We start from the raw sequence: 27626 nt of genomic DNA, 5'->3' as shown, positions 1-27626 counted from the left end.
ATCAATGCTCCCAAGCCTGCTTGAGGAGCAAGGCACAGTTGATGAGAGCAGGAAAAAAGACTCTCTTCAGTCACTTCTAGCTTGGCAGTCCCTTCAAGTCTTTCTATTGCTTTGAATCTCTTAAGGGTCTTAGGATTCTTTGGGTTCTACAGTTGCTTCAGGCATTTCTGTCTTCCAACTTTGAGAGAGATAATAGAAGATATTGATCCTACTTCAGGCTGCTGAAAGAAAAATAAGACTGGGAAGAATCTGGCATGAGAAAAGCTGGCAATCTCCATACTGTCCCTATTCCCAGTTTTTATTGTTAGAGACTTTGGGGAACTTCCCCTTGGGTGAAACCTGGGACATTCTCTCTTGGTTGAAATAAGTTATCTTGCTCCTAATGGGAGAACTGCTTTACTCTGTATTGTCTAGTATATATTCTACTATGATACTTTCTCTGATTTCTGTTTTGCTATGGAATTGGATAAATGGGTTTTCTTTGCTAATTTCTATGTGTGTTCGTTATATGGAACTGGTATTTGGTGGAACAGAAATCAAGCCTTAGATAGAAATCTTGAATTCTTGCTTCCCTGATTAATGAAACAATGATTGGAAGTTAACTTGAACCTAAAAACTATATTCCCTAGACTAACAATACTCAAGGGGTATATAGATGTAATTCTAATCCAATATTGCCTCTCTGAGGAGAACAGAAAGACCAAGCTTTTGACCTCAACCTCCTGCTTTCCCTCCTGGAAGGAATTAATTTCCTTTGGAGAAAAGGGGGAGGAGTAGAACCTAAAGATGTCTACTCTACCTCCCTTTAAGCCATACAACCTTATCCTATATTACATGTGGGGGACATTTTTAGTACAAATAGGACAATTTTAGTAACCCTGTCAAATAATAACATGAGATTGGCTTGATCTGTTGGGTTGTTGGGTTTTTTTTGTAATTTGCCATTTTTTTTTTGGTGGTGGTGGTGGAGGGACAGTTGGGGTTAAATGACTTGCCAAGGGTCACACAGCTAGTAAGTGTCAGAGGTCACATTTGAACTCAGGTACCTCTGTTTCCGGGACCTGAGTTATATAAATTGTGCCACCTAGCTGCCCTTGGTATGCTCTGTTCTTGATGAAGTCACACTAGCTGTTTGTAATCACTACTTCTATTTCTAGATACTTGTGAATCTCCTCTTTAACAATATATTTTAGCATTTTGCCATAAATCTAAGACAAGTTCACTGGCCTATAGTTTGCTGATTCCATTTTGTTCCTTTTTTGAAATTGGGTTATTTCCCCTACAACAGTCTTCTAGTACCTCTCTTCTTCTCCACAATCTTTTAAAAACAACTATCTCAGCCATCACATCCACCCGTTCCTTCCATATTCTAAATTTGTGGTTTATCAGATCACTTTAGCTCATTAAGTGAAGGTAGGTGCTCTGCTCCTGTAATGGGAATACAAATTTGGAAGATCTTCCCTGCCCCTAGGCTAAAATGCACCTGGAAGCCTGGGGAGGGAGGCTTGTTTTTCAGTAGATACTTCTTGATTGGCCAGTGAGTCAATAAGGTTGTTACATTCTCTGAGCCAGGAGAAGGCTATATAAGCCCTGATGTGTAGCTTTGTTTTGGGGCTCACTTCGAGAAGTGTTCTGTGATTTGATATGGATTCTGGGAAGCTGTTGTTGAGAGTCCCCCGGCTTTGAAAAACCCAGATGTGGAAACCCAGATGTTGACTGGGTATGGATGTAATGGTTGGACAGTTTGGAAAGCTGTCTACCTGATCTGTTAATGTCTTGATAATTCTGTCTGTAAATTTTGAAGTTTGGGGTGCTGACCTTTTTCCCCTGAACAAGGTAAATGATATATGTCTGACTGATTAAAGTAAGCTTGTTAACCCATTTTGAGTTGCTTTCCTTTAACAAAGCAGATTCCAAGAACCTGTGGTAGCTGCAAACCCTGAGGACTCTTGGGGTGCTTGCTGCTACAGCTCCTTATCTGCTTGTTTATGTTGGCCATCTGTATTAGCCATTTTTGTTCTATTCTTTCCAAACCAAACATCATCCTCCTTGGCATCGAAAACAAAACAAAATTACAGTTAATTGCCTTCTTTGTCATCATTTCTCATTGTCTTATCCATCTTATTCATCCAATACCATTTTTGATCCCTTTCTTTGACTTGATATAAAATTCCTTTTGCTGTCCTTAGCTTTCCTCATCAATTTCAACTCATTCTGAGTTTGCCTACTTTGGACACTAGCTTTATAGTACCATGTCAACCTTTTGTATTCATCATTTATTACCAGTCCTTGCTTCCATCTTCTAAGTTTCTGTCTTTTTAAAATCTGAGTTGATTCTTCAGTTGCTTGTGCATCCACATCCACCTATTCAGACAGCTCCCTTTCTTTCCCCTTCATCATTTGACATTATTTCTCTTGACGCCTTTAGAATTTTATTCTTGAAAGTTTCTCCAACTCCTTGGGCTAATTTCCTCTTTAGGATTTAAGTTCCTGGAATCCTATCTGTATTTCCTCTGAACCTTTTAAAATCTACTCTTCTAAAAATTGGTATGCATGTCAGACTATGCTTGGCTTTCCTCTTCTAACACAAATTTCAAGATGGAGTTGCTTTTTCCCAAGGTTCCCATCATTTCCATTCCGACAACTAGTTTCTCCCTGTTGGTGGGAATCAGAACCAGAATAAAATTCCCCTTGTTGGTTCTTCTGCCTTCTGGAGAAAATTATAATTAAGGCAAATCAAGACATCATTAGTGGTTCTGCTTTGGGCAGAGAGAGCTCTCTAGCAGATGTCTGAATGACTGGTTTGCTTTTCACTTCTATATTATGCCTCTGTGCCAGGTTATGATCTGTTTCTCAAACTCACCTTTTCCCTCATTCTGTCCAGGAATCCTGAGGTATATTATGAAGGCAATACTACTTTGAAGTTGTTTCTGCTGCTCTTCAGCCAAATACTCCCTACTATTCTTCCTTCTTCTTCCCATATTTCCTCAAATTTTTATTTTCATCTTACTATACAATGCCTCCTATGCCTTCTCAATTACCCAGACTGGTTGTTTTGTTTTTTTAGAAAGGCATACCATATCAGAGTCATATGCCTGTATAAGTCTCATTCTATCAAGTCTTAGTGATACTTATGAGGTCAAATTTGCCCCCTTGCATTAGGATCTTGCTTATTGCCTATACTTTATGCATATGTAAATAACCATCAAAGACCATGGCTTATGTATCAGGGTCCTTTCTTAAATTTTTGTCTTCTGGGACCTTTTATTTCAACTGCCATTCTTCTATATTGTAGCTACTCTCTATGACATTTAGCTTGGTGGATAAATATAGGCACTTTTTCTCTCCCTCTCTTCCTGTTCAATTTAGAGACTTCTTGATTTGATTTGCAAGACACCAGGCAAATATAATTGTATCATCCCTTGTTAGGTATTCTGGAGACTGTTAGAATTAGACACTTCCAAAGGTCCCTTTCAACTCTGACATCCTGTGACCTATGACTCTAAGAGACAAACAGCCCATCTCCCTTCCTGGATACTGGGAATCTGAACCAGGTATTACCTCTGAGACACATCCAAAGTAAAGTCCTTAGAAGGGCAGACCCAGTCCACTTCATGAATGTGGGAACTATAAGGCCAGGAAAGTAACAAGATCAAAGGCTATGAGCGCTTGCAGGAGATGGAGAAAGAGGGACAGATTTTTTCTTCAAATTCTGACACCAGGACTCTAGTTTGCCCTTGAGGTTGAGAGAATGGAATGTGAAGTTCAATACCAGTCCAACAGAAATGACTGTGAGGGTTTCATGCCTTTAGTGTAGGAAGGGAAGAGAGGGGAGGAAAGGAAAAGAAGGAGAGGGAAGGCAAAGAAAGGGAGGAGAAGAAAAAAGAGAGAAGTCTAAGGAGAGAAAGGGGAAATAGTTTGGAAACAAAAGGATCTGGATGATTTGGAGAAATTGTTTGTTGGCAGGATCCCTGATGGGTCACTGGAGAAAACTGGGAGGAGTTAGGATATATTCCTGCGCAATAAGGAAAAGCACCAGGGAGGGCAGCTTTGCCCTTTCTCAAATTGCAAATAGTTTCATCTTAACTAGGATCTCAGACTAGGGACATTTCAAGGAAGATCTGCCCACTCTGGGGGTGGCATGGAGGCTCTTTATGTGTTCTTTTCATTTTCTGTATCTATCTCTATCCCTCTCCTCTTTTCTCATCTGTCTCCCTGTCTCCATCTTGTTCTGTCTGAGCTTTTTTCCTCTTTCTGGATTGAGGTAGGAGAGATTCCAGGATAACTAACAGCCCCTCCCTCAGCTTCCTATTTTAGAACTAGTACTTTCTGTTCCTTCAGTCTCCTACATCTTCTTCCTCCGCTGCTGCCCAACTCTTCTACTAACTCTCACCCTCCCAGTGCCCTGATGAGAGGAACCCAAGGATCCCTCTGGCCTGGGGAGCCACTCCCTGAAATATGTCTCTTTTGGGCAGGAGTCTATCTCTCTACTGCTTCTTGGCCAGCAGTTTCTGGGCAGTGTGTATAGTGTGGGAAGAGAAGGGAAATCTGGTGGGGAATTTGAGGGAGTTTGAAAGTGGAAGTGGAAGGGAGATATATTTCAGGGGGTAGAGGGAGAAGGGAAAAACACAGGGGATGACTTCATCCCTTATAGGCATCCCTTGGAAGTGCTTATAAAGAGAAAGTGGGGGGACTTGGAAAGAGAATTATGAGGATAGTGAGGGACCATGGAAGGAAGAAGCGACTTCACTGTTTCTTTTGTTCAAATACCAAATAAGTCTAATCATTTGGAAATTCCTTCCAACAAAGCAAACTAACCCTTCCATACTTGCTTATCATGTGATTTTTATCCATATCCTCCCATAAACTACACACAGGGTCCACCCAAAATGGATTTGGAATCACTCAAGAACTTAAAATATCTCTAAGTACCATGGCAGGCGGGTAGAGATTGGTGGCAGAAGGGGGAGGTGACTGAGGGAGGGGAGGCAGGGGCAGGGAGATACACGTGATGCTAGCAGGATGCCTGCGTGGGTCCTTTTCTCAACTCTGGCAAAAACAACTTTCCTTTTCCCCCACGCCCCCGCATATGCATTGATCCTTTCGGTATCCTGCACCCTCCCTAGCGCTAAGGGTCTGAGCCTTCCTTACAACACTGAGACCGAGACAGGAAGAGAGTTTTGTCCCTGGGTCTAATCTGCTTGATTCCCAGGACATCTTGTCCCCTAACTGGGAGATTTCTGCTTCTCGGAACGACTGCTGCCCCATGCCTTCTGTTGGATAGCACCTCCTCCTTCCTCCCCCCTCCCCTCCTCCACAGTCTGCAGGAAATCGGAATGACACACATGCCCAAACACTTCTGAGTGTCCCTCCGAGACGCAGTGGGCACTGCTTTGGAAGCCCAGGCTCTCCCACGTGGGAACGGAGAGACCCACCCCCGGTGAGTGTCAGGCAGGCCCCGCCCTCTCCTCTGGCCAGCCAGCCCCTGTGACGTCGCCTTCTCGGTGTAACGGTCTCTAGGGCGAAACCAGGGAGGGAGGGAGCTCAGGCTGCTGCGCAGGCCCTCAGGCCCCTCCTCCCAGGTGACTCCCCTCCTCCCTCATCCCTACCCTCACCCTCTCGCCCGAGCCTCACGTTCGTCACCCCATTCATCCCCCTCCCTCTTAATCCTCCGATTACCCCCATTCAATGCTCCTCTCTCGTTTTCCTTGTCTCTGCTCATCCTCGTTCCCATCCCTTTACTGCTCATCTCCCATCATCCCTCTCGCAACCCAGCCTCCCATCACCTCTATTCATGCCCCATCCCCCCTCATTGCTCAGCCTCCTCTTCTCCCCATTCTTCATCCCCTATCTTTCCCACACCTCATACCCCATCAAGACTCCTCACTGCTCATCTTCTCCAATCCCTTTGCTTTGCTTTTCATCATCCCCGTGACCTTAATCCTCCCAACCCCCTCCTAACATTCATATCCTCCCATCCCCCATCCCACCTCACTCTTTACCTTACCATCACCCTCTTATCATCATCCCCATTCCCTTCATTTCTAACCTTCCCATCATTCCTTCATCACCAAAACCCCCTAATTCAACACTCAGATCTTCCCATCCCACCCCATCTCCTCATTGCCTTTCTCATCATTTCTGTGCTCCTCACTTCTTGTCCCCCTCATTCCCATGCTTCCCATCACCTTCCATAATTCCCCATCTTCCATTATCCTCCTCACTCCTAACCCCACACTCCTCTGTCTCTTTACTCCTCATCCCCCAGTTCCTCTCCTCTCACTCTTTATCGCTACCTTCCCTCTCACTTATCCCTCGTTCACCTCATTCGTTCCATCCCTTACTCTTCATCCCCCATTCATTTCGTTCATTCTCCATCATCCCCCAATCTTTGTCCTTCCTGTTCCCTCCTAACTACCCATCACTCCCATTTATCTCATCATCCCAGTTCCTCTCACTCCAAACCCTCCCATTATCTCCTCTTACCCCAATTCCTTCACACCTTATGCCCTTCATTCTTGTTCCTCAACTCCAACACCTTTCACTTTTTATTCCCTATCACTGCACTCAACTCCCTCCTCATGCCCATGACTCCACTCTCTCTCTTCCATCTTTCTCACTCCTGACATTCCCTTACCTTCTTCTCTCAACCACACTCTATCCTACCCCTTATTCCATTTCCTTACCCTTCTCCTTCCTCTATCCTCTTCATTCACCCTACACCCTCATCTTCCTCACTCTACTCATCTGTTCATCCTCATTTTCACTCTTTTTAATCCCCCTATCCCTCCACCTTCACGCCACCCTCTTCATCCTTCCACAACAATCCTAGTTTCTTTCTCCACCTGGCTACTCCCTTAATTTTATATCCCCGAAACCCTCTCCTCATTGGCCACCCTCTTCATCCTTCCACAACAATCCTAGTTTCTTTCTCCACCTGGCTAGTCCCTTAATTTATATCCCCGAAACCCTCTCCTCATTGTCCTTCAGGCCCCTTCTCATCCATTCCTCACTCCCCTGTCACTGTATTCCATCCACCTTAATTGCTCCTCCTCCCTCTTACCCCCACCCCATTCTCCCACTCTCCCACCCCCCTCTCCCCACTTCCCTATCCCATAGTTGGGTCCACCCCATTGTCTCATACCACTTAATTCCCTCCCATTCCATCACTTCACCTGATCCTCTCATAATCTTCTCTCTCTTCCTGTGTTCTCCCTCTTGTCTCTTCCCTTAATTTACCTCATCATTATCCCCCCAGTTCCTATTCCTCTCAGCATCCCTCAATCTTCATCCCCTCTCTGTCTCTTGTCTCCAGCCCTGTATATTGTACCCCATCACCACTGCCCATCCTTCTCTCCACATTATCCTTTATCCTCAACCACTGATTGTTCTTGTGTCCTGCCCTTTCATTGTCTCTAACTGTATGGACCCTCATTATCTTTCAGTCTTCATCTTCTAGCTGCCCTTAACTTTTCCTCGATCCCAGTCCATAACCTCATTTCCATGCCCTCTCCTTATGCCCTTAGTCCATTTCCCCTCACTGTTGTCTCAGGTGTTACCCCTTCTCTAACCCTCCCTCATATTCGTCTCCCATTACCTCACTGATCCCTTATTTCTAGCTTGTTGTTCATCAGTTTGGGCCCTTCAATGTCCCTTAGCCTCCATTCTGTCAACAGTCCTCATCCTCGTCCCTTTACCTGCCTTTCCCAATGTTCATCTTTACCCTCCCTCTCCATCAGACCCCCATCCCCTGATTGTCTCTCAGTCTAATCCTTCCACTGTCCATCAACCCCTCTCCTCACTACCTCATTGTCCTCATCTCCTCATAGGGCGGTTTTCCTGAGGGAAATTTGGGGTGCTGGTGGGTAGGGCGAAGGCTTGGCAAGGATCTCTTCTTTAGACTACAGTCACAGACGCTCGTTCACCCAGGCTTAGCTCTTTGGAACCACCTATAATAGCTTCCTCTCGCCCTGGGCACCTCCTCTCCTCGGGGCCTCTGTTTTACCTAATTGAGATCCCGCCAGAGGCGTCTGAGGAGGGAGGTGGAGAGCAGTGGGGCCCGGCAGAGGACCCTCCTTCTCTCCTACTTTCAGGGCAACCGCGGTTGGACCTTGGTGAAGTGTGGGACGCAGTAAGGGCCCGATTCGTAGAAAAGGCGGGGGAGGGGAAAGGAAAAAGAAAAGGGTGGGGGACGTAAGGGCCTTGAGACCCCCAAAGGCCCCAACCAACGATGTTCACCTCCTTAGGATTACTTCTGGAACCAAGGACATGCCGGGGTTGAAGAGATACGAAGTGGCGCTGGAGGCAGAAGAGGAGTGAGTTGGGAGTACCGGGATGGGCGGCTGCAGCGGAGGGGTAATAGTGGGGAGAGGGGCAAGGAAAATAAAAGCGGCGGGAGGGATTATGGACTGCTGTGAGGCCAAGGGAGGAGAAACGGTAGGAGGAACGATAAGAGGACCCTAAGGGTCGAGAGGCTGGGCCTTCCCTCCATCCCTTCTCCCCACTTGGCTTCCTTTTCTCTAGGATCTATTGGGGCTGTTTTTACTTCTTCCCTTGGTTGCGGATGTGGCGAAGGGAAAAGAGGTGAGGTGGGTCTGGAAAGAGTCTGAAAAGGGGGTGAGGGCGGTTCCCAGAGGTGAGGACTCCTTGGGTTGCAGTCGGCTACATCTCGGAAGTGGCTAAGCTGCCTCATTTTCTCCCAAGATTCAGAACCCGCTGGGGTGGGGATAGAGGGAGGAGGGCTAAATGTGGCCTGCGCCCCGCCCCTCGCTACCTCCCTAGCCCGCCCCCAGTACCCCTCCAGTCCAGGCCTCTGGAGCCTTGCCGGTGAACCCTCCACAGCGCAGCACCCCCCCAGAGGCAGAAGCTGGAACCCCTTCCCCGCCTAGTGAGCTGCCTGTCCAGGGGCTTGGGCCCCCACCCCTCCAGGCGAAGCAGTCCCCGGCGTCCCGCAGTGCCGCCCCGGGGCACCCAACAAGCATCAATCTATCGGGCCGGGGCTCAGCCGCTCCCCAGCAGTGCCGTGGAGTAAAGGATTTAACCTGGATCCTGACTCTGCCAGCCAGTCTCTGCTGCTGCCGCTCTTGGGTAGAGGGAGGGAAGAGGAAGGGAACCAGCATGTGTGCGAACTGGGTTTGGTGCTTACGTTTCCCTTACCCCAAGGGGAAGGCTGTGGGTTTGGGAGGATCGTCGCCCTTCTTCCTTCACTCTCCTTCTTCCCCTTCGAGCTGCAGCAGTCCCCTCTCTCCCCACCCCCAATCAATGTCATTGACCTGACCAGGGACTCCTCATCGGTATCAGGAATGCCCCCATTAAGGGGCCACAGATCAGTGATCCCCAATTAGTACTAGCGGCCCATCGGTGACCATTCGTCAAGAACACCCCATCTGTGAACCAGCATCAGGGAATTCTATTAGCAAATGGCCAGTGTCATGGAATCCCTGATTGAGAAACTTCTTTTGGCCTCAGTTTCTTCACCAATAAAATGAGGGGTTTAAACTAGACGATCTTTAAGGGCCCTTCCAGTTCTAAATCCTATAAATCTATAAAGTGTGGGGGAACGAAAACACGTCTACAACGGACTGGCGCCACACATTACTATTCATTTTCTAGCCCCGGTATTGACAACTTGCAACCACTACCAGCAATGGCCACAAGAAGCAAAACAATCTGTTTTCCTAGTTCCTGAAAAACTATTTTGGTGTAAAGTTTTTTTTTTTTCTTTCAAGTGATCATTACTAAGAAGCTAAAGTAAAAACAGATGAACACCAAGTACGAAAAACTTACAAAGTACATGGTTCTCAATTGTTTAAATTCGAATCCAGACTACTTTGAAATCCAGGTTTCTGGGCTTAATGGAGATCTCAACTCAAACCAAGGTGCAGATGTAACAGTGCAGCTGTATAGTTACCCTATACAGCTTGTCATTAAACAGTCCCGGATATAGACAGAATTGGAAGGAACTTTAGGATCTCACCTAACACATGGAATTCCTACATGTCCTATTACTGCCTGTTTAATCAACTCCATTGATGAGAACTATCAGGAGGAAATATATTTCACTTTCTCAAAAATTGTAATTGTAAGGAATTTATTGAGCAGAAGTCCACCTTTAACTTTCACCCATTTGTCTTAAGTTTGCCTGGAGTTACAAGATATCTAATTCTACCCCTACCCTACCCTACCCCTCACCCCCTTTTCAGCTCTTAAAATGTTTCCCTAAGTTTTAAATCTTTTCTTAGTTGAACATTCTCAAGTCTTTCAACCATTCCTCATTAGAAATGGATATGAGTTGTACTTGTTTTCATGGAAGGTCATGACTAAAGTCAGGGTTGGGGGTCCCAAGTCCTTTTACGAACCTCATATCTCCATGTTCAGGCTGACACAGGCCAGGAAAAGGGAAGAAACTCAGATTTTCCTAAGGCGGTGTGCCTCTGTGATTAACCTGGGGTTATTCTAACACTTATCTCTTAGACCCACCTTCTTTGCTACATCAAGAATGGAGAAATATTCTCCCCTTCCCACTCAGGTGTCCCAGGACATCAAGCCAAAATTCCAAGGACTTAGATCCCTGCTGTCCTTGCCCAGATTCCAGGAAAGGGCTCAAATCCATTTCTCTACCTCAAAGTTACTTCACTGAACCCAGACCATGGTCATTCCTCATCTCCCTTAAACCTTATAGCCCCTCCAACTTGGGGAATCTAGGGAGCAAGTTCCACTAGCTTTCATCTTGGGGACAGTCTATTGGAAGAAGGGGCATGGCTGGAGCTTAGGGACAAGGCAGAAGGACCACCGTATTCAATCCTCCAGATAATAATTGAGGCAGTGTTCCATAGTCTGTCCCCTCTTCCCACTATCTGTGATTAGCAAGTAGGAAAGGATGGGAATTAGCTCATTTATATCTAATTAAGTTACTGATAAATCACTTTTTCCTGATAAGAGGAACAGGCTAGGGCAAGAAATAAAGGGTGGGAGAAGGAAAGGATCTGCCAGATCTGCTATCAGTCTCAGTTTGTATCCACATGTGCATCAGTTGTTTCCTATCTGGAGCCTCTCATAGGGGCTCATGAATACATGTCACTTCATGTGCCTGAATATGATTTCAGATGCACTGATGGATGTTACGGTGATCACAAGTGTGTCACAGAATGTCACTATGACTATAGGAATCCCTCCCCATTTTTGGTCCCTTCTCTCCTCCCATCACACAAAAAAGAGAACAAAAGAAATCCAGTAATCTGGGAAGAAGCTGGAAGTGTCTCAGTCCATGGGAGGAAATTTTTGCCCAGAAAACTATTAGCAACAGACCCAGGACTCACAGGTCTCTGTTCTCCTAGCCCTAGGCTTCAAGTCCCCACTAAAGGGTCTCCCCTTAACCTAAAGTTAGCCAAGGAATAGGTGCACAGGGGAGCATGGGGATGGGGACTCAGGTTAGAGATAGCAACTTTTGGATGGAAACAAAACACTTTTGCCTGGAAGGAACTGCTGGGAGGGGAGAAATGGAATACCAGGTGACTAGTCAGAGAAGTTCTGTTTTGTCACAGGACCATAAAGGAAAGAACCTGAGTCCCACCTGCCCATGACTCATCTGATGCCTGAGGGTCCCCCCTCCCCACTCTACCATTGAAGGGGTGATAAAGAGGAGTCCAAGGGAATGAAACAGAACTTCCACACCCTGACCCAGAGGAGAGGGTGGAGCCTCCAAGAATGCCTTCTTCAGTCAGACTTTAGGCACAGGGCAACTCCACACCTCCCCCAAACCTGTTCCATTTAAAAGGCTGGGCCCCACTGAGTGTAGTTTCTGAGGTTCCCTACACAGCCTAAACTCACTAGAAGCAGTATGAAGGGAATGGAGCTAACCCTAACTCTGACCCTGCTGCTACTCTTCTTCAGCCCCAGGAGAGGTGAGAGGAGTGATCTGGGTAAAGAGAGAAGGTGAAGGAGGAGGGCTTGAAAACAACCCTGGGAGGGTCCAGGTCCTCTTGGATGAGGGTGGTGGCGATGGGGTTCAGGTCGTCAAACTGTCTTTTAGGCTGTCAAGTTCCAGTGTTGTCCGAGTCTCTTAGATTGTAGGAAGAGCTCCCTCAGATTTGTGGGGAGGGACTGGAAGGATACAGCTTCTTGGGTTTGGGGTCTCCAGCCTCCTAAGATCACATTTCCCTTCTTCCTTTACCTCCCTCAGCACTACCCCTAGACCCCAGCATTTCATGCTGCACCCAAGTCTATCGAAAGAATCTCCCCAGTAAACTACTTCGGAATGTCATCCAGGTAGAACTACAAGAGGCCAATGGCGACTGTCATATACAGGCTTATGTGTGAGTCCCAGTCAGATCCTGACCCCTGACTTTACCTTTAAGACTTATCTCTCAGTCCCCTCCTTTCCTTTCTCTTGATCTCCCAACTAATCCCTTATCCTGTCCCTTTAGGCTGCATTCAAATCATGGACGAACTGTTTGTGTTCACCCAAAGAACCGTTCTCTAGCTCGGTGGTTGTCCCGAAACAAGATAAGGCAGAAGGATCATGGTCCTACGCCCAGGCTCAACCCAACTCTCTAAATGCTCCCCTTCCCCCCCATCCCCAACCCCATTTCCTCCAGTCTCCTGTGAGAACTGATACATTTCAGTTCAGGTGTTTTTCCTCAAAAATCTAACCCCATATATTGCCTGACCCGCTTGGGGTAGTCCCTACCCATTTGCCTTCAGGTAACTCTCTTCCTTTAATAAAGATGAGCTAGACAGAAGCCTCTGGTAACTCAAAACATCAGAGAGAGAAATAGGAATGAGACTGGGGAAAAAACTAGGAACTAACTTTGTCCAGGGGGTCCCAACACCTTCGGAAGAGCTTATGCCGAGGGTACAACAAAGAATTCCTAATTCCCTTTATTCACATAGATACATGTGCAACAAAGGCAACAACACCCTATGCTCCTCCAAACTTTTTCTCCCACCAACATCCATTGGTGCCCACACACACAAACACAGAGCTAGAAGGCTTAGGTATGGGTCCAAACAACCACAGGTGTATAGTCTTCAGAAAGCCCGGGTCACCCACCTAGCTCATACTTGGGGTCCTATATAAAGACACACAAACACACATGGATATTTCCCACATGTACATAGAAACACCTCACCTTGCCTCGGGTGTATTTCCATATATGTCCCTTATGGCCCCAGGTGTTTGCAATGGAAGTCTGTTCCCCTTACTCACAGCCAGGGTTGGGGTGGGAAAGGGAGGATATTGCATGGGCCCTGTGACTAAGGAGTCCTTCATCCACCCACTGAATAGCAAATATTGGGGATATTGTGAGTCTCAGAAAAAAAAAAAACTGGACCCTAAACAATAGCTCCTCAAGCCGGAGCTGGAGGGGAGTCAGCTGTCCTTCCAGAAGCTCCAGCTGCCTCTCCACACTGGTGCTGCCTGTAAAGAGCCTACCAGGATGAGATCCTCCAAAGTTCACTACAGGATCTGAGCCACTATAAGGAAGCAGAAAAGGAGAGTAATTTGAGGAAGGGTCTGTGAAGGCACCTCTGGCCTATCTTTGGACTCTCTGGCCACATTCCCTGATGTTCCTGAAGAAGACCCAAGCTGGAAGAGAAGGAAGGGGAGCTAAGTATTTTCTCCCCCCACCCCAATCCTCCCAAGTCCTCAAGGCCTGTCTCTTCCTCTTCCTCTCCCTTATGTATCCCCTGCTCCTAGCCTTCCCGCTTTCCCCTCTCACACTGTGCTTGAACTATTCTCTTAAAAGAGAATGGCTTCTTCTCTTCCTCTTCACCAATCACAAGGTCTCCAGTAAATCGTCCCTTATGCTCCAACTCACATCTACCTTACCTTTGCCAGCCTCTGACAACCTGAACCATGTGCTCACTCACCCCTGATCACACAATGTCCCATCTTGTCCTCTGTTCAGTTTGATTTCAAATATTGATGATTTTCCCAACTAGGAAAACCCAAGGGATGAACCTATCCATTCTGATTGTGCATGGCTACTGGCCCAGCACAAGGCTGGCTGCACGGAATTCCATATGTACTTGTCTGGTCACAGGAATGGGCTCTTTAAGTGGCCTCTTCCCCCTCTCCCTCCCTCTCCCACCACTGGAGAATATGAAGCCTGACTAAAAGCTAAGACAACAGAAATGTTAAAGGGACAGAGAAAGGGGGTGAGCTTGGAATGTGGAGAAATTTATGGCCTTATTCTCCAACCCCCCAAATCTGGGGAATCAGAACTCTAGTTAGAGAGGACAGACCCACCCACTTGGTTGTGTTGTTGGAGGAAGGCCAGAGGATAGGGATGGGCTGATCGAGATTTCCCAGAAAGATGGGAACTCAGTACTGAGGTCTCCGGGAAAGACCAGAATAGGGTAGATGTGATAAGGGAAACGGCAAGTCCCAAGATCATTGGAGAGCAAGGAGGTGACTTACAGGTGGTAATGAGAAGGATGCAGGCATGCACGGGGTGGGGAAAGGAGGCTCCCTCTTAGCTGTCCCACCTTTGGAACCACCTCTCCTCCTCAGGCACTCACCAGGCATGGTCTTCACCTGCACCATAGGAGGCAAGAATCCAGGCTTTGGGGCAGCCCCTTTTCTGTCTCCTCTCAGCCTGAGCCTGTGGTGAGCACAGAGTGAACAAGCTTTCCCCTGAGCCTAGGAGGGATATCTCAGGCTTCCATAGGGCTCAGGGTAATTGGGTCAGTTGGGGGGAGAGGCAGTGGGTCTCAGTAGTCTCACCTAGGGAATGAAGAGGTTGGTCCAGAGATGATCTCCAAGAGCCCATCATTTGATCATGTATTAAGAGCCAGAAGGATCTGGCCCTTCATTTTACAACTAAGAAACTGAGGCTCAGGGTGTGATTTGAACCCAGGTCCCCTGACTCCAGAACCAGTGCTCTTTCACCTATACCATAAACTAATATTCTGTAAAAGGAATGGGCATCAAAGGGAGTCTGGGACTGAACTATACGATCAGGGTGAGAGAGGCAATTTGAGGGAATGTGATGGTGGAGGGTCACTCACCAGAGCAGGAGTGCGAGGGCCCCAGCAGCCAGACCCACAAAAGAGAAGACACCCAGAGATGCTACCACAGCCACCTGCTCCAGGGGGTCCCTGGGGTCTGGAGGGTGGAGGGAGAACCCACATGAGAAGCAGCCTGACCCCACCTCCTCAGTAGGTGGAGGCCCTGGGGGAGATCTGGGGGAGTTAAGAAGCCACATTTTGCTGCTTCTAGTCTATGTGTCCCTAATGAAGCTGCAGTCTATGACCACCCTGGCACACCCAGGCAGCCAACTCACCCATTAAAGGCTGAGAGTCGGGCTGCAGGGAGGGCCCAGGGAAAACTTGTCTCTCGGGCTTCATCGAAGTCTGCACCTGCGTCTGCACCTGTGTCTGCGTCTCTGTCTCCGAAGGCCTCTCGCTAGGTCTGGTGCTCGGGCCGGTGGCTGAGAGGGAGAACAGCTTATGAAGTGCAGGGTCTACATCCATGCACTGGGCTACTCTACCCTCTTGGGCTGAAACACTTCCCCTCACCAGGACTTGGAGTCCCCCAGGCCTCCTCGCTCCAGTCGCTCCAGGTGCCAGCATCGAGGAAATCCCGAGCACTAACGCGTACCACGTGGGGCAGCCCAGCCACGGCATCGGTGATCACCTCCTCCAGCCCAGTTGGCTCCACCTGCGGGGTCACAGGGAGGGACCTGGGGGCATGGGGTTCTTTGGCAGAAGCATTCCATAAGGGGGGGAGGAGGCACGTGGAGGGGCACAGTGAAATGAGCGCTCTGCCAGACACTAGGGTCTGACTACCCTGTGGGCCCTGGAACATCTGCAAGTTACACTGAGGTCATCTAACCCTGGGCTGGATGGATAGAAGTCCAGGGATGAGGTTGGTGGGTAGGGGACAGCCAGACAAAGCTGTAAATAGATACCTTCCCCTCTTTTCCTGCCTCAGCATCACTGGAAGACTGAAAATGGCAGGACAATAGGCTCCCAGACAGAATGGTACAGAGCAAAAGCCGAGGGCTCTAGAATGGACCCAAATAATACCCAGGGCCCATAAAATGGTTGGTTGAGTAGCTTGTGGCCAGATTTGAAATCAGCTTAGAATATGCACAACCCAGAAGTCACAAATGTTAGTGCTGAAGGGACTGAAGAACATGTGTGTCCGAGAGTCCTCCACAGAGTCTACTGTCCTCATTTTACAGATGAGAAAATTGATTTCCAGAGATAAGTGATTGGCCCGAGAAGACACAGAACATTCTTGGTCAAGCTCAGATTCCATATGGCAGTCTTCTGGCTCCCAGTTAAGGGTTCTTAATTGGCCCCCTAATTCTCGGGTGTCACTCTATGATGGGGTGGAGGTGGATATGGTAGATAATTTGTCCTCTAGCTTGCCTAGCAATTTCTAAAAATTCAGTAGCGGCAGTAAGCCACAGTCACCTGTTAACTCCAAAGTGGGGAACAAACCCAAGAGAGCTGGGGGATAGAGACCAAATCAGGCGGGATGACTATGGATGTTAGTGTAGTCCCTATTCAACCTGGACAGGATGCCTCCCCACACACACAGAAGCACTCCAAGAGAACAAGATTACAGGAGAATAGATTAGCCCACAGGACAGGAGGTTCAAATATAAGAAGATAGGGAATTTGAGGTTATCATGTGGAAAAGGTTTCAGTGTTTTTCCCTCCACTCCATTCCTTCACCAGGTCCCCCTTACCATGGACTGGCCTAAATCCCTCTGTCCCACCTGTTCTCTTACCATGGACCAGGTCAGGTGGCGCACAGGGCGGTATTGCAGTCGGAACTTGAGCAGAAAGTGGGGTTGGAGGGGCCAGGAGTTTGGATAGGCCCAGCTGACCAGGAGGCGTCGGGGAGCCCCAGGAATTGGTTCCACTCGAAGTCCCTGGGGTGGGTCTGGCCTCACTGTGAACATGAAGGTAGAGATGGGATCAGGGTTGGTGGAGGTGGAAAGCTCTTTCTTACTGCCCCTTAAACTCTGCTCTGAGTCCAGATCAGAGAGAGTCAAGAGATAGAAACTGGGATTGGGGAAGGTGTTGGTGGGACACACCAGGAAACATGCAGAGCTAGGGACAGGGGTGTCACCAATGGTAGGGCTACTGAGAGACAGTGAACTGAAATGATCAGTATGCTGGGATTGGTGGTTGTGCTAGAGGGGTCAGCTTGGGTGTAGGAGGGTCTGTAACTGGGGCGCTGTCATGTAGAGTCTATAGGGGCTTGAAGATTGAGGCAATAGCTCTCTACTTTGTTGGGAATTATATAGAATATGTATCAATATAAGCATGAGTGTATATATGCATGTGTATATGGATCTGTAGTTTCACTGTGTATTTAGTATTTCATGTCCTGGTGTGAGCACAGAGTGGGTGTCCCCCAGGGCTCAGTCCCTCTATCTTCTTCCTCTATACTACTTCATTGGGTGAATCAGCTCCCATGGAGTCAATCATTATCTCTAGGCAGATGATTCTTAGATCTGTTTATACAGCCCTGACCTCTCTCCTGACTGCCAGGCTCACCTCTCCTTTCAGACATCTCAAAATGGATGTCACACAGAAATCTCAAACTCTACAGGTCCCAAACTGAAGTCATCTTTGCCTCCAAGCCTTCTCCTTTTTGCTAACTTCTCTATGACTGTCCAGGGTAACACCATACCTATGCTCATACCCTAGGCATCATCCCTGACTCTCCCCTGTATCCAATCAGTTGTCAGTCTTGTAGGTTCACCTCCCTAACTCCTTTTGCATAAGCCCCCTTCTCTCTTCTGAAGGCCCGTTGCAGGCCATCATCACCTCATACCTGCACTGTCACAAAAGCCTGCTGAGAGGCGGCTAGGTGGCACAGTGAATAGAGCACCAGCCCTGGAGTTGGGAGGACCTGAGTTCAAATACGACCTCAGACACTTTTACTAGCCGTGTGACCTTGGGCAAGTCACTTAACCCCAACTGCCCTGTCTTCCCCCCTCCAAAAAAAAAGAAAAGCCTGTGGTCCATCTCCCTGTTTCAAGTGTCTCCCCATTCTAGTCCATTTCCACTCAGCTGCCAAAAGTGATCTTCTGTAAATGCAGGTCTAACCATGTCACCCCTCCTTCTGAATAAACTCCAGTGGATTTCTAGTCCTTAGAGGATCAAATAAAAAATCCTGTTTGATTTTTGAAGCCTTCCACAACTTGACCCTTTCCTACCTTTCCTATCTTCTTACCCCGTATTCCCCTCCCACTCCCAATCCAGTGATACCTCATTGCTTCTCCCATAATACTCCGTTCCCCTTCTGCAAAACCTTCCCCAGTCCTCCTTAATCTTAGTGCCTTCCCTCTGAGACTGTCCCCAATTTATCCTTAGATCTTATTCCTATAGTTATTTGGATGTTGTCTACCCATTAGACTGTGAGCTCCTTGAGAGCACAGACTCTTTTCTGCCTTTCTTTGTAAACCAGTACTTGGCACAGTGCCTGGAATATAGGAGGTGCTTAATGAATGTTTATTGACTGACTGAAATGTACTTCAAACTTTAATTGATCCATTATTTCAATAGTATAAGTAGTCCACCTGCCAACAAAGATCCCAAACTCTCAAAATGCCTTAGGAGATTAGGAGAGGCTCTGTCTGCTCATAAATTGTGATTTAAAAAAAAAAGCCACTCTTTGGCTAAACATTTGGTAATGAACTTCATGGAATTAACAAGGCTGATCCTCCAGTGACAAATGCACAGAGGACCTCTGAGCCCATGCCTGAAGCCTCTCCTTCTTGGTAAGAGTTGCCAAAGCTTGCATTCCACTAACAGTCTTTGGGAATATGGGGTCTCCTCTATGACAATAAAAGGCATCAGAGGACTTCTTTAATAGAGGAATCATGTAATATAGGAATATAATTAGGGATTTGGGGAAGAATTTCACCTCCCTCTACTAGAACTGTGTCTAAGGGAAAGAAAGAAAGAAATCTTGATAACTGATAACCAAAACCATCACTCACTGGGTTCAGGACCTGGGACAGTGGAAAACATACAGAGTTTTGAGTCAGAAAAACTGGGTTCAAATTTGCACTCTGTTGCTTACTATCTTGTGGGCAAATTACATAGATTCTCTGGGTCTGTTTCTCTTATGGAAAATGAGAGGGTTGGATTAGATGGCCTCTTAAGACCCTTCTGGCTCTGTCTATGATCCTTTGCTATTCACCGTCAGTATCCTGCAGATGAATGGACAGCTAGAGGCTAAAACAGCTTTGTGTGGCATCCCAAAGCCAGCTCAGGCTTTAAAAGAGGAAGAGGCAGGAAAGAAGGATGCTTTTGGTCCTTGAAGAGAGAGAGCAGAATACAAAATGTGAGCCACTGGGATGATGGTGTTTAGGTCAAAAACTGCTCTTGAGATTAGGTGAAGGTACTAGCTAGGGACAAAGGTAGAAAACTCAAGCTTCACCAGAAGACAGAACCAGTTGATGAAAGGACTTTTAAAAAATGGGGCACTGTGAACAGAGCACTGCCCTGGAGACAGGAGGACCTGAGTTCAAATCCAGCCTCAGACACTAGCTGTGTGACCTTGGGCAAGTCACAACCCCATTTGCCTTGCCTTCCCCCCTCAAAAAAAAAGAAAAGAAAAAAAACATTAGGGTGAGGAAGAGCAGGTCAGGAATGAGAACAGAATGTGAGGGACTAGAGTCTGAGACCCCCGGCAGATGGTACAAAATGCAGCAGAAATGAAGATGAAAGCAAGGTCAACCAAGGTAGGGCATGAAGCCTATACAAGTAATCTCTGGAACCAAAGAGAAAAGAGGGAAAACTAGGGAATCCAGTGGATATAGTGCTAGGCCTGAAATTAGTTAGACCTGAGTTCAAATCTAACCTCAGATACTTACTAGCTGTGTGACCCTGGGCAAGTCACTTAACCCTGTTCTGCCTCAGTCTCTTCAACTGTAAAATGAGGAAAAATAATAGTACCTACTTCCCAGGATTGTCGTGAGGATCAAATGAAATATTTGTGAATAACTTAGCACAGTGTGTGGAACATGGTAGGTCCTAAATAGTCGTTTCTTTCCTACTTCATCCAGGAACTAAGGTAGTACCTACATTGGTCCCGGAGGTGAAGCCTAGCTTGGAGACAGAGGTAGGGGAGCAGACTCACAGAAAGGCCGCACTAGAAAGCAGCCGCTAGCGGGACTTGGGTCACTGTGGGCCCAGCAGCGACACCTACTGGACAAACTGGGTAGAACAATATACTTGGGAGAACACTGGACTCGACTGGAATCCTACCTCTGACACATACTCACCATGTAACTATGGTCAAGTCACATAATCTCTGTGAACTTCAGTGTCCTCCTCTGGAAAATGGGGGTAATGACCTCTGCACTACCTAAGTCACAGGGCTGAGGAAAGCACTTGAGAACCTTAAAGCCCCATGTAAATGGGAGTTATTCAATAACAGGTGATCACAGTGCCTCAACAAGGTAGGAACCAAGGTAGGAGCCCCAGTGGTCAGGAATATCAGGATCAAACCCTGCCCTTCATAACTCAGCCTGTTTGGGAATGTGTCGATGGTTTGATTTTATTCACTTTCATTTCTTAGTAATCCTCCCCCTTGAAACCCTTCCTCTTGTAAGGGTGGAAGACAAGGAAGAATCTCAGTCACTAGAGGATTTGGGGACACAGAATGTGACCTACTGAGTGGCCTGGTGTGGTTGCTTGGAGACGAATGCTTAAGCAGAGAGAACAGAGTAGGGAGGATGCCAAAGTCAGTCAAACCCTGCCTAGGGCTAGGGAGCCAGTACCCCTCCAGGGTCATTCAGTGAAGGTGGGATATAGTTGTGGGGTCACTAAGGGGTCAGTACTTTGGCAAGTTGGGGTCAATTAAGAATATGTGATATGTTTATGGAGTCAGTGGGAAGAGGATCAGTGACTGAGGAGCCATAGGGACTAACACAGAGGTCAGCAGAGAGTTATCCAGAAACATTCTGTGCTGGTAGGGTCAGTTTTTGCAAAAAGGAATCCCAGGGGTCCCTGGTGGAGATGTGTTAACATAGTCTCCATGTCGAAAAGGCTTGTGGGAAATCACCCAAAGATCTTCTGCACAATAACTGGTCAGTATGCATGCAGTATCTGTTTTTTTATGGGTAGAGTATTGAGAAGGTTATTCACAGATACCCTGTGGGAGGCAGGGAGTAATGTTTAGGGGGTTCATCGCAGAAGTCGACTTGGAAGATAGTAAGGATTCATGAATAAGATGCTTTGTGTGATTGTAGGGTTGAGACAGCTAGATGTCACAGTGGATAGAATGTTAAACTTGGAGTTAGGAAGACCTGAACTCAAGTACTGCCTCAGGCACTTACTAGTCAGGTGACATTGGAAAAAGTCATTTAACCTCTTTACACCTGTTTCTTCACCTGTAAAATGAGTGGATTGGACTCAATAGCTCCTGCTGCCTTTAAATCTATAACTCTATGAGGGTTAGTTTTGGGGAGAATCACATGAGGTCACTCCACATGTTACAGGAGTCACTGAAGCCATTCTAAAATGTGTTGCTGGTTGGTGGGTTCAGCATCCATAATGTTCATGTAATTGGGTTGGGGGGTTACTCATGGATGTTCTGTGTACTAACAGACTTTCTTACAGAGGGTCAGCATTGGGGGGGTGAGGTCATTCACATGATAGAAATGAGTATTTTAGGTGGCATCAAAGGGGTTTACTCACAGATACTCTGCATGCTCACATCCAGTAGGCGGGCACTGGCCCCCAGGGGATTCACCTCAGTCACATTAATCCGATATTGGCTCCAGAACTCAGAGCCATGGACCACACACTGGGTAGCCCCAGGAAGTTCTGGTAAGCACAGCCAGGGATCTGCAGACAGCGCTGGCCTACATATTGGAAGGGAAGGCACCATGGGCACCAGGACTGCCCACTCAGGGAACTCCCAGTCCTACTATGGACCCCACACAAAGGCTGAGCTTAGCCTCCTGAAACCCTCTGACCACCTCACCCCTTACCACAAAGAGTCCACCTGGGGATAAGAGGACCAGGGCTTCTTACCTTCCTCTTTCCGTTCCAAGGATGATTTTCTTCCTGTGACCGGAGGAAGGAGAGAAGGGACACCTGGGTTATACCTCTGGGCTGACACAGCCCCCCAGTTGGCATTTCCCTACCTGTAGACACTTCATAAGGAGGTCCCGAGGTAGTCTGTCTATCCCCAATTTTCCCTTCTCCCCATATCCTCCACACCCTTTCCATTTCCCTTTCACCCCTTCCTCACACACCTGTAAGATGCAATGTATCGTGTGGGGAGGCCACTGACCCGGCTGGGCCTCCAGGAACAGGAGAAATTCTCATAGTCTGATGCCCGGCAGGAAACCATGGGACGAGATGGGGGGTCTGTGGGAAAGGACAGGAGTTGAGGGTTGCCAGGGAGGCATCAATTACTCTACTCCAGAATTCCTTCTTACCATGGTCCCACCTCTTTCCAGTCCCTCACAGGCCCACTCAAATCCCCTCCCCCAGGGTCACTCATGCCATCCGCCAGGTCATTCCAATAACCCTCAAGCCCAAACACCACTCACAGCCTAGTTGGAGCGTCACAGAGCCTTTGGTCCCTCCATCCTGGGCCTGACAGATGTAAGTGCCCTCATCCTTGCTATCTGCCTGCTCCAGGACCAATTCCCATCGTCCCAGCCCTAACTCTGACCTCGCTGTCCCCAGGAGTGCGTGGCCATCAGCCCGGTGCCAGGAAACCAGCGTTCTGAGGATGAAAGGTGTAGGTGGGGAGGGGTTAAAGATAGAGTAGGATGAAGTTGGGAGATCAGTCAATCAACCATTTATTAAGCACCTACTATGTGCCAAGCCTATGCTAAAGGCTGGACAATGGATAAGAGGTCAAGAGTAGAAGTCAATGTACCCTCCACCCCACTCCCTCAGCTCCTGACTATATATCCTCCCCATCATCCCCTGAAGATATGTAGAAGTTATGACAGAGGTTGGAGAAGTGAGGTGAGACACTTACCCGGGAGTCACTCCTGGACATAAGAGCACAATGGTCTCTCCAAATTTCCCGTACTGGACCCCTGGGGTTGGAGTTGGTAAAAATTCTGAAGAGAGATCTTCCCCATGCTGACTCCTGAGGCCTTCCCCAATTCCCTCCCACATCAGGGGGATAGCAGTTACAAGGAATTCCAGGAGTTGGTTATGGGGTCACATGCCTGGGGGACAGGAGTTGGACACTGTCTCTTAGATTATGGGGTCACATTTCTGGGGAACACAAGTGGGAGGGGTATTAGTTTCAGCTTGAGTCAAAGGTCTGCTAACTCCTTTAGGACAGTAGTTGGGGGCCCTGGTCTAAACCCTGCTTTCTCACCTGGGGGACCCCAGGCCTCAGGGCCAGTGGAAGAAACAGACACTAGAGCTGCAGCCACAATCACCAGGACCCTGCCCAGCCCAGAGCAACTGCTGCTCATCTGAAAGGAGAATGAGGTATAGGGTCATGCCAAGGGAAGGGGCTCTCTGGAACCCCAGACTCCTCTGTGTATCACATGCTATTTCCTCCTAGGCATCATTCCTTCCCCCTTGCCTCCCTCCCAGAGATCTTTCATTTTCTGGGAATTGGGACATCCATACATACAATGACACATATACACAAATATAAACAAAGGCAGAAACAGACAATATATTCACAAAAATACACACATGCACAATTGAAATTCATAATACTAATACATATGCTCACACACTGAGACAGACTTGCATACACATAGTCCCACCCCCTCTTCACCACCACTCCTACCCCCACCCCAGCCCCCAGGAGCCCCAATTCTGGGCTTGGGGCCGAGGATAAAAGCTGGAGGCGTTGGGGTCCGTGCCAGACCCTCGCCTCCTCCTGACAACCCTTGGCACTGGGGCTAGCTCAAAATTTGGCACTGCTAAGACAACTCCCCCCACCTCACTCTCAATTGGCCCAACTCCACTGTTAACCCTTTTCCTGTAGATGCCTAACCCGAAAGATAGCCAGACCCACTTAGGAAAGGGTGGGTAAGTTGGAACCCTAGAACCTAGGAAACTGCTGTCTTTGAGAAATAGTCTGAAGACCCAAGCATCTCACCCCCACCCCCAGGGCCTCCTGGGATGGGTCATTCTGATGGGGAGGGGGAGTGTCCAGATAGGAAAGAGGAAGTGGCCATATTCAGACCCCAACCCTGCTCAAGCCAACCATTATGAGTCCTTCATCCTGTCCCCCTCTGGGCCAAGCTGACTGAGAGGAGACAGTCTGGCTCTAACCAGATCCTGGGCCACTCTGTCCCCCCTCTTAGTTTTCTTCAGAATTCACTCCTAGGAAAGAGCCTTAGAGGCTTAGGGAGAGGGAGGGGGAACTAGGGGAGGTAAAGGGCTAATCAGATCCAGATGCAACAGCTGCTGCCAGAGGCCCAGAGACAAAAGGGTGATTGGGGGAGGGAGAGGGGGAGGGGAGGCACCTTAAGGGAGGAGGAAAGAAGAATGGAGACAGGGAGACAGAATCTGGGAGATACAGCAGGAAGGTGAATTGAGAGTGACGGAGATGAGTGGGGAAGGGGGGTAGAGCAGAGAGAGGACTTTGTAGAAAGGCCAGTCTCAGATACAGAGCACCGGACACAAGTAAATTCATGTGTCTGTCCACATATATATATATATACCCATGTCTACATACTTGTTTGACTATGTATGTGGACACAGATAACTTTCCCTATGGGGTGGAATATGGGCTTCTATCACTCTGCACCCCCCATCCCTGTTTTTTATTCTCCCCTACCTTAGTTCCTGGTGTCAAAGATCTGTGTCCATGATATTTCCTCCTCCCTCCAGCCCTCAGCCAGCTCCTGCTCTGCTTCTGTTCTCAGCTCTGAGCTCTGAGCTCTGGGAGTTCAAGGCAGCCCCCCTTTCCCCACTTCCCCTTGCCTGGCTCCTCCAATTCCCACCCCCTTCTCTCCACCCCCCCCCCATCCCTGGCAGAATGTGTCTGCCCCTCAACCAGGCCCCCTTTCCTCCCCCTTCCCCTACCCCAGCCCTCGGGGTAAGGCCAGAGCTAAGGAATGGGCCTCTTCCACCGCCAGGACACCCCCCCCCCCCAAGCCTCAGGTCTACCCTTTCTCTCATCCCATTTCTTCTGTGTCTCATCCCCAAAACAAGAGTGTTGGGAATAATGGGTCTGTGAAAAATCTAGTAAGGGTTTACTGAAGTTTTGTGTGTGCCTACACCAGTGGGTTCATTTGTGTAACAATGCATGTGTATGTCCTATGTGTGTGTGTTGAAGGGCAGGAGTGTAACAGTTCACAGGTTATATCTCACACACACACCCAAAATCAGAGAACCCAACTTTTAACTGGGACGTTAAATTGTCACCACTGCCTTCAGAGAGGGCACGAGGGCGGTGCAGGCACAGATCTGTACAAATGAAACCATATAACATGCACTCACACAAATGCACAAAGACAGGTACAGACAAGACACTAATACATACATTCATAGAGCCCAGAGCAGGCAAAAGACACACGGAGACACACACACAACAGAGAAAAACATAATCAGATACACAGACATGCCCTTTCTTACACAGATACAAGGGCACCAACAAATGCAGGCACGCACTCCACATTTCTGTGCAGATCACGGGAGAGAGATGAAGAGATTACATGCGGGCAGACTCCCCGCACACACCCCCTTTCCTCTCTCCACCAGATGTTTCCCCACAGCTGGGCAGGGCTGCTCCCCAGAGGGTGCGAGAGAAGGGGGAAGGCCTTGAGGCTGGAGAAAGATGGAGAGTTCCAGTTCGGCTGATAATCCCCTCCCTAAACTCCACCTTCAGGAAACTGGCTGGTTGCAGCTCCGCCCTCCCTCCAAACCCCTCTTCAGGCCCCTAGCAATTCTGGCTCCAGCTCTTCTCCCTCCCCTCTCACTTGTCTCCACCTTTCCAATCTCTCTCCAACTCCCCTCCTTCCTCCCTCCCCAGTGTACCCTTCCCTCTCCCTCCCGTTCTTCGCCCACTACCCCTACCCCTTTCTCCCTGTCTCTCTCCCTCTCCATCAGGTCTCCCTCATCCATCCCTGGGGTATGGGAAGAGGGGCTCCAGCTTCAGGGAAAGTTCTTGGCGCACCAATACGGACACATACACACGCAGACAGGCTCACACTGGCACATTACGCATAATCTACTTCGCACTCCTATCGTCCCGTCCCCCCCACCCCCAAGGTGGAGTCCCAGGCTTCCCATCTTCCCCATCATAAACAAGGTTCCCTCGCCTTTCCCCAGTATCTGAAATGTCAACTCGTAAACTCATATCCCAGGGAAGCAGACCCAGGAGAAAGAGACCGAGAAGACAAGGAGACATCCACGCACACAGAGACGCATGGGGACCGAGCTCAAAGGGGACTTGGGACTTAGGAGTGGCTGGGGAGACAGACACACCCGGGCTCTCCGCTGGGCAGAAGGAAAAGCAGCGCAACTGGGCCCCGGGGGCGGCCGCGTTCACACCGCCCCCCGCCCCATGGTCCGGTCCTCACCTTACGCGGCCGCGCCGCCAGCCCGCCCGCTCCCTCCTCCGCTACACAGCCTCCGGCCCCCCGCCCCCCAGGGCAGAGCGGGGCCGGCTCTAGCCCTCCAGTCCCGGCGGAGTTGGGGAATGGGGGTGAGGGGGTGGGTTCTGAGGCCCATTGGAGTCCTGCACTGCCAATCACCGGCTGCCTCCCAGGCCCCCACCCCTGCCCCGACACTTCCTGTCCTTGGAGCGGGAGGGGCAGCAAACCGGGGGAAGGGCGGGAGTCTGGTCATTGACTCTAGAGATGGGAAGGGGGCTGCCAAGGGAGAGGTCAGAGGCCGAGTTAGGGTCACTTAAGGTTGGAAAGCCAAAATTTCAAAGATAACCAGGGGAAAATTAGAATGCCGGAGGTCCGGGAGCTGGGACTCTGAAAGTCCAGCGGCTGGGACTTCTGGATCTTGGCCAAAAAGCGTATCCCCTGGCCAGAGGTCACGGGAAGGGTGAGGGGACCATCTGTCCCCATTCTTCCCCCGCACTGGGCTGCCCCAATAGGATTTTAGGTCACACTACCTATGGAAAATGCCCTTGACTATGGATAAGAGGAGTGGGTAGGCAGGATGAAACAATCCCGCACAGCTGATTAAAGGGCTTTGGGGGAAGCGGGCTGGCAGCTACCTCCGGCTCTTCTAGGGTCACTCATAGCCCTCTCAAATTGTGAGTTTATGTGTATTGGGAGATGGGGTATACTTAAGGTGACCTTCAATAACTTTCCTCCCAATTTCATTGGCTGCAGAATTCCAACCCCAAAGGAAAGTGTTTGGAGCCCCCTCCCCTCGGAGGCCTTAACTTCTTTACCATCCTGCCCACTGCCCCCATTCCCTCCACTTTTATGTTCAACATGTAGACGAGAACCCCTCAGAGAAGTGAGGCAGAAAGGATGTGGTCCTAAACCCATTCTAAGATCCTAGAAATCTGATGTAGGGGTGCTTCGTTTTGTGTGCTGGACCTTTTCAGCAATCGGGTTGGTGAACCCCTTATCACTTTAATTTTTGTGTTACCTACATTCATAATTGAAGGAAATGCTAAATTTCAATAGAAAGTAAAAATAAGTGTAATTCCCCCCCCCCCCAAGTTCAGATCCTAGATTAAG

The 27626-nt window shown here is 48.6% G+C and overlaps 2 protein-coding genes across 9 annotated transcripts in view; one reads left to right on the top strand and one right to left on the bottom strand.

Annotated features, from left to right (window-relative positions):
• The window catches only part of IL11RA (interleukin 11 receptor subunit alpha), a 32203-nt gene extending 5553 nt beyond the window's left edge, over nucleotides 1-26650 (bottom strand). Inside the window, exons 1-13 of one of the 8 annotated variants that reach the window (XM_069101931.1) lie at nucleotides 26502-26650; nucleotides 23330-23429; nucleotides 22979-23039; nucleotides 22539-22717; nucleotides 22239-22353; nucleotides 22015-22047; nucleotides 21676-21842; nucleotides 16743-16906; nucleotides 15520-15661; nucleotides 15285-15431; nucleotides 15010-15106; nucleotides 14420-14603; nucleotides 12864-13585 (exon numbers count right to left, since the gene is read on the bottom strand). In XM_069101931.1, coding sequence (XP_068958032.1) covers nucleotides 13457-13585; nucleotides 14420-14603; nucleotides 15010-15106; nucleotides 15285-15431; nucleotides 15520-15661; nucleotides 16743-16906; nucleotides 21676-21842; nucleotides 22015-22047; nucleotides 22239-22353; nucleotides 22539-22717; nucleotides 22979-23039; nucleotides 23330-23429 — 1518 coding nt within the window. In that variant the 5' untranslated portion in view covers nucleotides 26502-26650 and the 3' untranslated portion in view covers nucleotides 12864-13456. Of the gene's footprint in view, nucleotides 1-12863; nucleotides 13586-14419; nucleotides 14604-15009; nucleotides 15107-15284; nucleotides 15432-15519; nucleotides 15662-16742; nucleotides 16907-21675; nucleotides 21843-22014; nucleotides 22048-22238; nucleotides 22354-22538; nucleotides 22718-22978; nucleotides 23040-23329; nucleotides 23430-24178; nucleotides 24202-24754; nucleotides 24908-26501 lie in introns of those variants that run through there. The other 7 variants (XM_069101930.1, XM_069101929.1, XM_069101933.1 and 4 more) reach the window with 7 other exon arrangements.
• LOC138172207 (uncharacterized) lies at nucleotides 7944-12565 on the top strand. Its single transcript, XM_069101892.1, has 7 exons — nucleotides 7944-8131; nucleotides 8247-8315; nucleotides 8524-8583; nucleotides 8847-9270; nucleotides 11819-11903; nucleotides 12182-12314; nucleotides 12426-12565. Exons 2-7 carry the CDS (start codon nucleotides 8269-8271, stop codon nucleotides 12553-12555), a joined length of 879 nt encoding a protein of 292 aa, XP_068957993.1. The 5' UTR covers nucleotides 7944-8131; nucleotides 8247-8268; the 3' UTR covers nucleotides 12556-12565.
• Nucleotides 26651-27626: the final 976 nt, after the last annotated feature.

Source organism: Petaurus breviceps, unplaced genomic scaffold, assembly GCF_028583685.1.
Source record: "Petaurus breviceps papuanus isolate PSGF00001 unplaced genomic scaffold, PetGlider_PUasm1.0 520, whole genome shotgun sequence".
NCBI lineage: Eukaryota > Metazoa > Chordata > Mammalia > Diprotodontia > Petauridae > Petaurus > Petaurus breviceps.
The sequence above is the reverse complement of the archived record's forward strand: the minus strand, read 5'-3'. Positions and strand labels throughout refer to the sequence as shown.

Excerpts from the sequence above, each read along its gene's own strand:
- LOC138172207 (XM_069101892.1), top strand. The coding sequence starts at position 8,269 with ATGCCGGGGTTGAAGAGATACGAAGTGGCGCTGGAGGCAGAAGAGGA. Across the intron at positions 8,316-8,523 it reads GCGCTGGAGGCAGAAGAGGA|GATCTATTGGGGCTGTTTTT; the intron begins GTGAGTTGGGAG and ends CCTTTTCTCTAG. Across the intron at positions 11,904-12,181 it reads CTTCTTCAGCCCCAGGAGAG|CACTACCCCTAGACCCCAGC; the intron begins GTGAGAGGAGTG and ends TACCTCCCTCAG.